Genomic DNA, 11,661 nt, shown 5'->3' on the forward strand with positions numbered 1-11,661 from the left:
GAACCAGGTTGCATTCAATTGACAATTTTCTTTTCCTGTGTTCACGAGTATACCTTGAATCTGCTTACGGCAATAATGAGTGTCAGTGTTATGACTGATTAAGGATAATTCTGTTAATGGATTGCTTCGGATACCTATTTACTACAGAGCGTCAGCTCATCCGGATGAGATTTTCCACACAAACCATCTCCTGTTCGTTCATCTTTGGCTAATTTGAATACAAGTCTGGAAATGAACTCAGTGTATCAGGAAGAGCTGATTAGTCAGACTGGTGCTGCAGCTAGAGATGAATAACCCCACAGGGCTTCTGACAATAGCAATGGGCAATCCAACTGAATTGGTTTATGTTTGGAAAGTACAGACTGATATGATGCAAGGGCGACGTAGCATTCTGTATTCATAGAAGCATGCTGTTTTTTGCTAATGGGAGCCTGTCTGGTGCCCAGCTATAGTCCAGATGGTGCAGCAGGTGAGCATAAATTTACAGCCCTGAAGCCTGTTTTCATTCTTGATGGGTTAGAGGGCTGTGTGATGTATGATGTGTGTTTCTCAGGGAGCGTCACAGGCATTTGGACGTGCGTTTTTCTTAAAGATGACTTGCGGATAAACTGAGGCACACCCACATGAAATATTTGCTGTGTCTCCTTTGTGAATGGGATGAGTGTAGATAACCAGTTGCATGCCTGGATATATTAAAATTTAAGCTGCATCCCTAAAAGAATTAACCCACTGTTCGGGATGATTGACAGGCTCAGCCGACTGAACTGGCCTCCAGTTAAGTCTGTATTTTAACCAGCTACTCTATTCTTTCAGGGGGGAAAACACAAGATATTGGACATATGCAGCCTGCCTTTGACAGGGAAGCAGTGTGTGGATCGGATCATCACAGAGAAGGTGCGTTCATTTCGTCATGTGATGGATGGGTGCATGCATGAATGGATGGATGAGCCATTAGTCATAAACGTAGGCTGATTAGTCATAGGTGCTACATCGATGGTGCCACTGAGTAAGCTATGGCTGCACAGTACTCCCGGCCTGTAAAAGACATGAATCTGGGGGACACGAGAGAATGTTGTACAAGCAGTTTATTTAGTATTGTTTTAATGGAGGCAATTTCTTGGACATATTTTTGCATATGATAAGGGTACTGCCATTTCAAAGGTAATTCCAAAATGATCTAACACATACAGTTACTGAGCCTTCGCCCTTTCGCTAAAATTACCAGTCAGTATTCCTTTCCTGCAGTTCTCCCCATCTACAAATAGCTTTAGCTTTTTTGTTTCTTAAATATTGATTTGAAAAACTCTCTTTATTAAGTTTTTTAAATTCTGTTTTAAATTGAGGGCTGGCAGTTCACCTTGCAAGGTAGTACAATTTCTCACCCTCCAGTCAGAAGTGATTAACCGAAACCAAAATGTAATAACTTTTGCAGTCAGTGAGTTTGCATTCCTGTTATATCGCAGCCAATCAGTTCCCTGAATGTGTCACCAATAAGGGAACTCAACGAAAACACAAGTTACACACATTGTATCTGTATCTCTCAATTACATCTCCCTCACACACGCCCACATACGAAACCATTCTCACTGCAAATGATAGATTGGTATGTTGCAGCCGGGTGACGTGGGTAGATGGAAATGACTTCTATTCAATTAGCACTAATTCAATCAGCTGATTTCTGTAAGGAGGCTTATTGATTTTGTTATGGGTTTTTTTAATTTCATGGTTGGGGTTGGGTTTCCCTTTATGTCTTTTGTTGATACACCCATTCCTGGTTCAGGGTTATGCTTGTAATGTTGTTGACGCTTGTGCAGTGATCGTAGTTGTGGCCAATTTGCTTTATGTCTCTCGGCGAAAAGCCAGACAGACCCTGTAAACTCAAATGTTGAGTAAGGTCAAACCAATAGTAAAGGAAGCCATCAAGTTGAAGGAGGAGGGCTATTGTTTTGATATATAAATCTCTTTGTGTTTCATCTTATGCTTGAGTATCTGAGTCGTTGAGTTTATTTCTGGCTTGGTTATCCGTGGGGACCCTTTGAATTAGCAGACAAGTTTTCAGAGGTCAGAGGGACGTCAGCCTCTGTGATTGCAGTGATTTTTGTGTGGATTTGTGACTTTGGACCATAGATGTAAAATTGGCATGACTTGATTCAGGTGTGTTCTGAGTTTTGGACTCTAGTTGGCCTCAGAGAGACTCAAGGCTTGTTCAGCCTGCCAGGGTCTAGGTCTTGGCATATCAAGATTGCATCCAGCTTTTTAGGATTTTAGGAAGTCTGGACAGCAAAAAAAAACCCACATAAAACATGTGATTTGTTTGAAATGTGATTCAAATTCCGATTTCTACAGTTGCATCTCAGTCTGGATGGAAGTGTGACACTCGCATTGGCGTTGGAGGACAATGACATCAAATCCAGAGTGATGCAAGGCCAGCAGAGCGGCTGAGCAGAATCTATGCTGCTACTAGCAGAGTGGTATGGATGACAACACAGAGAACTAACGTCCGTGGACAGTCACACTGAATTAATGTTCTGCTTCGCAACTTCAGAGTGTGATTGTTTGGAGGGCAAGATGATGATCTCCATTTCTCATGTGTCCGTGTTGGAAAGCCACAAGAAAGCAGAGCCACACTGTTCTCAGCTCACTGGGTGAAACTCTCTTGCCCATAACTTAATTTTTAATTGACATGTCCTCAATGAAGGAGGTCATTTAGCTGTTCAAGATGCTCCAAGGTGGTAGGGGATATATATAAGATAGACCCTGATATTCAAAGTATCATTGCGTAGTCTTGGTTGACACACTTTTTCAGTGTTACATGAGAATTTGGGACAAAGCCTGTGGGCCTTTGACTGGCAGGTGATGGGTGCTGGTTCCACATTTTTATAAAGTTGGAGCACTGTGTACTTTTGGAAATCTTACTGCTCAATCTCCCCCTGAAAGCTTATGGAGCTTAGCCTGAAGGCAAATCTCCATCGCCTTCATTTGTGCGTGAAGAGCTCTGTTTTTGGCTCTGTTTTTTGAATTTCATCAGCTCCTCATAGTTTGGATTCTGCATGGAGTGATGGAAGAATGTGAAAGCATTTGCTAACCTGTCAGATATGGCCCCCATTTACAACGATATGTTGTCATACTTTGTAGCACAGATGGCGAAAGGGGGGGAAAAACAGCCTGAGAATGAGTTGAGCTGTGTTGGAGCAGTATTTTATCATTTTTTTCACTCTGCAATTGTAAATGGGGTTTAAGTGACCAACATATGGTAAAGCTTATCTTGTCAGAATAGTAGTTCAAAATTGATGGAAATGTCTTTTAAAGGGGATATTTAAAAAAAGCAGACAGTAAGCAAAAGTACCAGGGTGAAAAAGGTAAAGAAAAGTGAAGATGGAGGGCAGAGGGCAGTTAGATGGAATGGAGAAAGGAGGGAGTATAAATGCTGATTGAAAAAAAGTGTGGGGGAGGTAAAGAAGAAAATGTTCAGAGGGAGGTCTAGCAGAGCTGGGTGCTTATGCAGTTTTTGTGTTCTCGTGTTCTTTGGTCAATTCCCTGTAAGCCTCTGGTGGTTGCTGCTTTTGGAACTTGCCCATTGAAAACATGACCTGTCAGGGGCAAAGTCAGACAGTGTGTCCATGCCTTTTATTTCTTCTTTTTTTTGCTCCCGTCTGTTCTTTTCTGCTCAGATTGCTTTTGTTGTGATTGCACAACATTTCTCAGCCAGCAGATTTCTGTCAATATTTATAAAGGTTAAAGCTCTCTCTACTGCCTTGCTAACGCTGCTACCACCTTCCTCATTTCATCTCCTGCTGTTTTTTCTCCCTCTCTACCCATTAGTGCTTTCTTCTCTTATGACATCCCCGGCTCTTTACTTTCTTTGTAATGACTTTAATTCTTACATTCTTTCATTCATGACCTCCTTTCTCATTTCCCTCCATCTCTACAAACACACAGTTTCCGTCCTATTTTTTCCGTCGTCCTTACTTATCTTCTGACCTCTTCATCCCTCTTCATCTACTTTTTTCTTCTGATGTCTCTTTGCAATATGAATAAATACAAGAAAAACAAATTCTCTCCACATTGCATCCACACAACGGGAAACATCCATCCCTAAATGTTGACATTTTAAAGGGCTCTTCCTTTCACAATGCCAGCCTCTTTCTTCAGTTTGGACAGGGAAAACTGAGTCTTTCAAAAGATGCTGACATATGACTGTCAGCTTGTCAGCCTCTCAGGTATTGCCAAAATACTTATACTTGGCAACAATATGAAGAAGCCAACTTTGTGTTACCCCTAGGTCTGGCTTCAATAAAGTCGTTGTCATGTTGACATGTTTTTCTTATTCCCTTGTCATACCAGTACAATATAGTGATTTCATTGGGAGTATCAGTGCAGCAACTCAGGAATTACTGTTAGCTTGGTTAGCTGGTAGCTTGCAAGACCGTCAATTAAGTTGTAACAGATGTGAAAAAGCTATGTCAACGTACTCATTTTGCATATTCACGCTATAGAAAGACAAAATATGAATCGGGGAGAAAACGGATCGAAGACCAAGCAAGATGTTTGCCATAACTGTCTGTTCATTCATTCCCACATTAGCAAACTTGCTGTGAGAAAATGATGAAGGAACATGAATCCATATCATACTGTGTGAGACAGGAACATTGTCAATTGAATTATCACAAATCTAATCATCTAATTTAATAAAACGGATTACAGTAAAATAAGATATAAAATAATTACAAATCCAATTTTGATGGGTTAGGGTTACTCAGTTACAGATTTTTCATGTTACTTTACATTAGTAATTTCACAGTCTATTTCTGTAATTTTATGGGGAAATCTGTAAAATATAATGAAATAATTCCATGAAATAACAGTGTACTGTTTTTGTTGAGTCAGATTTTGCTCATCTCAAATACCTGATCTGTATTTTCCTCAGCCCTCCTTTCTTCCCTTTTTAATATTGTATGAGTAAAGATTGCCCTGCCAGACAAGTGCACCCAATAGAAGTGCAGCCAAGACACCTAAAAAAAACCTTTGAGACAATGCCAGAAGTGCATGGAATGTATTTGTTAAGTATGAATTCATTGGAAGGTGGGTCGATAAACAATGTGCACACTGCGATTTACCCCCAGGGGATCTCCTCATATATTGCTATTACTGCGAACCATCAGACACCATTAACTTCCTTTGAGGAACCTAAGTGACGAGTTAGAAGAGTTTCTTTTTCATTTTCACAGCATCTTCACTAGTTCTATTTACATGAGGCATAATATTGGTTTCAAAGCCCAAACAAAATACAACGGCTCCATATAATTGCACATCAGTCAAAATAAACAGGCCCAAACTAAAAAAACACCAACACAGATGACAATAGATATCCTTCTTAAGGACAGGTAGCTGATCAAACACGAGCCAAAAGAGATAAAATCTCCAACAAGGAAGATAAAAGCATACTGATTTGTCAGCAATCATCCAAGTGTGTTGAACCTTACTGTTGAATAATAACAAGTTTTCTTTGCCCCTGAGTCCCAGATCCCCATATTTGAGGATCAACACCCAAACAGACTTGGAAGATTTTACTATGCTGTACTTGTTTCTCAGCTGTTTAATTGTAGTTCATGTAGTGTTTATAATATAAATACTGTAATACCTTTTTTCCAGTTGATTTTCCAAAAGCAATGTGAAACATGGAAAAAGCATAGACCTTTAAAATTGCCTTTAAACCTAACAACACAGAGACACAGAAGACACACAATGAGACAGTTTACTGAGTAGAAATGATTTCCCCTCATATTGCCAGTGTGATTCAACTTGCCTGTGACAGATTTCGGAGTCCTTGTGGTATAATTTAGTCGGTGATAAATCTGAAAGGAGAACCGTGTGCTCTGCTACTGTGTTTCTCTACGACAATGATAAAGAAACAATAACCTGTTATTGTCAGGAAACGTGTAACAATAAAAGCAACCATTAAGAAGTATGCAAGGCTCCCTGAAGAAATACTACCAGGACAATTGTATCACATATCATACAGGATGGAGTGGTAGATAGAAACTGAATGTGGTCACCAGTTAATACTACGGCTTAAGACCGGGAAAAGTGTCGTGCAGTCTTTCAGCCAATGTTTCCACACTGGACAACAAACCAATTTGGGCTTAATGGCTGGCTTAACCTTTTTACGCAGCGTCTCATGGTTAGATGAACCACCCAGCGGCGTATCATTGGAGATTTTTGTTCTTTATTAGCCAACAACACCGTGATTACAATCACTTGTGGGTTGTGAGAAAAGATTGTGGTGATCACCAGAGGAAACACCCAGCAGTAAAAAATTATGGACTATAAACCAAACGGGGCCTTTAATAAGCCTGTTATTGTTTATCCACAATTTATTCTCCAGTTTTTTTTTTTTTTTACATGATTAAAATTTCTGCTCCAATTTGTTTACAAAATTAGAGCAGCAACTCTCATTTTGGCTTCCAGACCTGCCAAAACAAACAAACAAAAAACATGTTATTGTCCCTCCACACAGGCACATGCATAGATGCTGACATACACAATATATTCTCACAAGCACAGCATCCTCCTTGGCTCGCGATGGCCAGGAGGGATGGTGATTCAAGCATTGTCCTAAATAATGTTGCTGTGATTTGAGACCCATGCAGGGTGGGAGGAAACCTGTTGCCTCAGGCAGTGTCTGTGCTGTTTCTCTGTACGTTTGGACCGCTTCATACACTACGTTGCCATTTCTTCTCTACTAACCACAGTTCCCTTGTTTACGAGCTTGCTCGCTTGGAGCATTGTCACTGAGATGATGGATTGTGATATTTCTTGGTTCATCATATGTGCAGGGAGTAAAGCACATCACTTCCATGGCCCTTGGTGCTTGAGTTACTGCCATGACAAAGGTGCACATGTTAAGTACTTCACTATTTTCCCTTCTCTTGGGAATTATTTAAGCAAAAAATAATCGCCTATTCATTCGCAAATGAAGCAGAATGACTCCTGAATTATTCAATTATCATAATGGGCTCGGAAAAGTGTTACCTGTAGCGTTTTTCATAATCGGAGCGGTTATTATTCCAGCAAATTGAAATTCTTTTATGGTCTTACTGTGAGGTTTTTGTCCGAACACATCTCAAAATCTGCTCCTTGCTGTAATTTACCGAATACTCAAATTTTAAATCTTATTTGTTTGAGGGTAAAATGTAAATTTTGACTCCATTATATTGACATTTGTGGAAAGCATCAAGTGGGCAGAGTGGTGGTGGCTTTTTGTTTTTGCCTGACATTCAGCCCACTTCTCGCCAGACAACACATGTGGCAGACTAGCAGCTTCTTAATGACTAGCTTGCATCAATCTGGTTAATGATGGTGGTGACTTTGAAGACTGTGAAGAAAGGTGACTCAACAGTTTCACAACAAAAAGGCTGCTTTGCAAGTAGAGGCACAGTTTGTTTTTCAGTCGTAGGTGTGATATTGGAAACTAGGACAGTCAATAGTTGATTGCTTTTAATGTTTACTTACCCAGGCAATTTCATGTCACGGTCTTGTGTATTTTAAAGAAGAGCATGTCAAACTGTGAGCTCACGTTGATATTACATAGCACCTGCTATATCCTCACACCAGTGTCGCACCCCTATCGACCGCCTTGGGTGCATTTTGGACGAGTCTTTAATTTTCCTTCATCACTTGTGACATGTGTCACGATTAGAGATGCGTGTCGGGGGCTGTGTTATCCGAAGACCCCTGTTCCCTGTGACATTCCATCTGTCTTGCTATATTGGAGTGAGATATCTGCCTCCTGCCCTGTCACTGTGTGTGCGGTCATAATGAGCTGAGAGTCCTGACGGGCTTTGCCTGGATGTGACTACAGCTTACTGTCAGTCCCTGCTGAGAAAGCAACAGGAGCCAGCTCAGCTCTGTGTGCCTTGCCTGTCTTTTTTTTCCATTGTGTGCATAAATAGATATACAATATTGCTCCATATTCAGTTTTAAAGGGTTATTGTATAAGCTGTGTTATATGTACACCACCTACCTAACTAGTTGTGTTGGAGTCGTATGTTCCTCAGATCTATACAGCACATAATGAGAAGATGACAAAGGGTCCATTCGAATTCTAAATCAACTTTTGAATGCTGCACAGCTTTTTTTTTTTTTTTTTTTGGCATGTCTATTCAGTAATTCTGGAGAAAGGTAGTTGATCGCTGAGTCTCATTCCCAAGTCGTCAAATACCGTCACTGGCTCGGACTGAGCCACCAACGTAAAGCGTAAGCGAGGTGACCAACTCCTTTTCCCATCCATGTTATAATGTTCCCTATTGGTATTAGGTTTGAATCCAAAATATTGCCAAATAGGTGCTTTTGCTTTTCCAAGTTCCTGGTCGGCACTTTCATCTGTAACACCCCTTGAAGGCATATCTCCAACTCGGAAAGTTGGACACACTTCTCTAACCCCAACCTCAAAATCTGAGATGGCACACAGTTCTGTCCACTATCTGTGGACATGTTGCCTCAGTGTTTGTATGATGAAATACCGTGTAATGCATTGTTAATCAACTGGTATTCTTAACAATAGCTAACAGTCTCTAACCTGGCTAGAACTGGTTTTCGACATCATTCCCAGCTCCAACTTCCAAGGTGAATGGAACGCACCAAAACCCTCCTCCCTCTCGTCACGTGATAAATGAAATGCGACCTGCTAGTCTGTGCTGCAACTCTGCTGCTGATATCTGCAGCAGACCCTTTCAGTTTATAACTATAGCGTCTGTCGTCCAACTAAGTATTGATTTTAAAAAATAAAGCAAAACAATTGTAGGGGCGGTGGGAGAGTAATGCAATTAGTCTGTCCCTGAACACTGTGGAACACTGTGGAACACCGGTAACGTCGACATTCATGGCGAGCCTATTTGAGAGAACAACATATATCACTCATGCTGTAAACACAGAAATGGCTCAAAGAATAAAGATAGTTATTTAAGCTCATAAAAGAAGGCTTAAAGAGGTAATAACAGTTCTGTTTCCTGAAGGTGCAACATTGTGTCAAATTGATTTTCTTTTGTTGCTCTTTTCAGAAAACGGAGCATTACTTTTCTTTGGTACTTTGCCCCTTAGTGTGAATGACAGGAATCTTCACGATAGTTTAGAAAATGCTGTCACCTTCTTGAAGGCATTGGACAACGTTATCCTGGACTAAATAATTGCAATTCACGATATTATCCCGATAATCATCAATATATGTTTAAAACTCTGAAAATGTTGTGCTAATGATGATTGGAGTGCAAACTGGAGGTGTTGATTACATTTCCACTTTTTGATGTGCAATACCATGAAAAAGCTGTGCTTTCAGCCATGGTAGGCTCTACCTTTGTGGCTACCTTTTGTGGCAATTCAAAACATTCTGGAAACCTTTATAGGACTGTACGCTAGCAAGCTAGCCAGCTTTTTAAAGTCTTTTATGTGAGGATATTCACAATCATCCTAATTCATGACAATAAAATTATCCTGAATGTTTTTATCGTGATCCACAATAATACCTACCCTTATTTCTCCCATCCTTACCTTCTCTCTCCTCCAAGACCAATGCCTTTGGCCATACACAACATTTCATTACTTTTAGAGATGCTGAAATCTCTGTGAGCTTCAATTATGAGACATGCACACTCTGGTTGGTGCATAAACCAAGCCTGGAAACAGATTTATCAAAGTTTGCTCGAGAACGTGTGTAGATTGCAAACAACTCCTCACAATGCATATGCACATACCCCTGTTTCTTTATAATGTTATTGAAGTGTAAATGAAGTATGATCATAGGTAAATAGAAAAACCAGAGACTCGCATTGCCATTTTCAACCACATCAGGATAAATGATAGGTGACTGTCAGCTACCCGACGTTTTACTTTTCAACTCCATGATTTACATGATTGAAATTAATTTTCTTTGATGTTTCAACAGCTATAAGTAGTTCACCAATTAAAGCGTAATTGCTCACTTCTGTGTAGTGGTCCAGAGAGTTGAGGACCCACTCTCATGGATCTGTCACCAGTATACAGTAATTGCAGCTATTTTGTCATTTTTGAATGACACTGAAGTGGTACTCTGGCCCTCGCCTGTGGCACAGATGTGAAAACTTTTTTAAAAATTTCTATTGGTCAGGCTTTCATCTCTTGTAGTTCTCCCACAACCTAATCTGTGACCATGAATCATAGTATTATTAAAGAAATCTTAATTTTGTCTTGTCACCAACCCCTAGCTATCTCTCTCTTAACATCTTATCCTTTATTTTCTTTCCCTCCCCCTCTTCCTGCCCTGTTTCTTTTCGTCAGGCTGTGTTTGATGTAGATAAGACAACAGGCCTGACTCTCATAGAAGTGTGGGAGGGGCTCACTCCCGAGGATATCAAGGCATGCACTGGCACAGATTTTGCAGTAAGTAATGCAAAAGTTTGACTACTGGCATTATATTTCATTTTCCAAATTCAAGTATCATAACCACGTGACATCTGTTTTCCTAATCTTAATCTGTTTGATGTCTTCAAGGTGTCTCCCAACCTGAGGGCCATGCAGCAAATCTAGAGGAGCTTGCGATGTATCTGGGAAAAGCTGTTGTTGTCGTGTGGCAAACATTCGGCTGCCTGTGAAGGGTCAGATAAGATCATAAAAGACAAATGCTTGGTTTAGTTCCCTGGTAGTCAGCGCGCAAATATCAGAAGGATTTATTCCTCCCTAATGTTAATTGAATGGAATTCACAGAGCCAAACATTCTTTTCTTGGTTCTCTATTAAGTTATTCATTTTTACTAATATTTGTACAGCTATTACCAAATAATCCATCAGAAACTGATACTAAAACTTGGAATATTCTTTGTATGTTCTCGAACAAAGCAATGCAACTGTATTACTACCATGAACAATGAAGATACAATAATGTGAATCATATTTACAATTGATCAATACATTACTGTAACAGGATACCAACTGTAGAGCTGAAATGTAATGAATTTAGAAGAAAAATGTTTGCTGTGATTCTTCATTCAGCACAGAAAGAAATATGTATGAAGTAGTTTAAACTTTTGCTACATCATGTAAGAACTGTCCTTTGATTATACACCTGTGTTCAATTTTTTTTTCTGTTTGGAAAAATGAGGGAGATGTAAAATATAAGGTGCTGACTGTTATAACATGTTTGTAATAATCACCTCTGCCGCAGTGGCGAACTGTTCGAAGTCTTCTTTTTTCACTCGGCCTCATAAATCTGTCGGTTTTGTTGTGCGTACATTTCAGCAGGAAAACACAACGCCTTAACATTTTCTACTTAGACCTTTGCTGTCCCCTTACCTTTGTATGTAAAATAAAATTCAACCTTGTGTGCTGAGTGAAACGAGTGGAATTTCTTGCCTCTTAACTGTGAAGATGATTACTGGATAAAAAAGTATCTCAGAAACCACCAACAGTTGGCTTGTGTGTTCAAATTATTCAGCTCGTCAGATTCCGCAGTGATTGAAAGCAAACGACCGCTTTGAGGGTGATGGCTTCTGACACTTTACAGGTTAGAGGTTTCTATATATGGACGGTGCGCTTGCATTGACATTCTTGATGTGATTTCTCCACTCGAGTAGAGAGGGGACATTACCTGAGGGTTGTTGCATAACTGGAGAATTCAGCCAGTGGGCTTTTG

General features: G+C 40.0%; 1 protein-coding gene across 1 annotated transcript in view; it reads left to right on the plus strand.

The window, feature by feature from the left end:
* The window catches only part of oxct1a (3-oxoacid CoA transferase 1a), a 46,614-nt gene extending 35,250 nt beyond the window's left edge, over window positions 1-11,364 (plus strand). The window contains exons 15-17 of the mRNA XM_073465607.1: window positions 814-894; window positions 10,312-10,413; window positions 10,525-11,364. Coding sequence (XP_073321708.1) covers window positions 814-894; window positions 10,312-10,413; window positions 10,525-10,560 — 219 coding nt within the window. The 3' untranslated portion in view covers window positions 10,561-11,364. The remainder of the gene's footprint in view (window positions 1-813; window positions 895-10,311; window positions 10,414-10,524) is intronic.
* Window positions 11,365-11,661: the final 297 nt, after the last annotated feature.

This window comes from Pagrus major, chromosome 5, assembly GCF_040436345.1.
Source record: "Pagrus major chromosome 5, Pma_NU_1.0".
Lineage (NCBI taxonomy): Eukaryota > Metazoa > Chordata > Actinopteri > Spariformes > Sparidae > Pagrus > Pagrus major.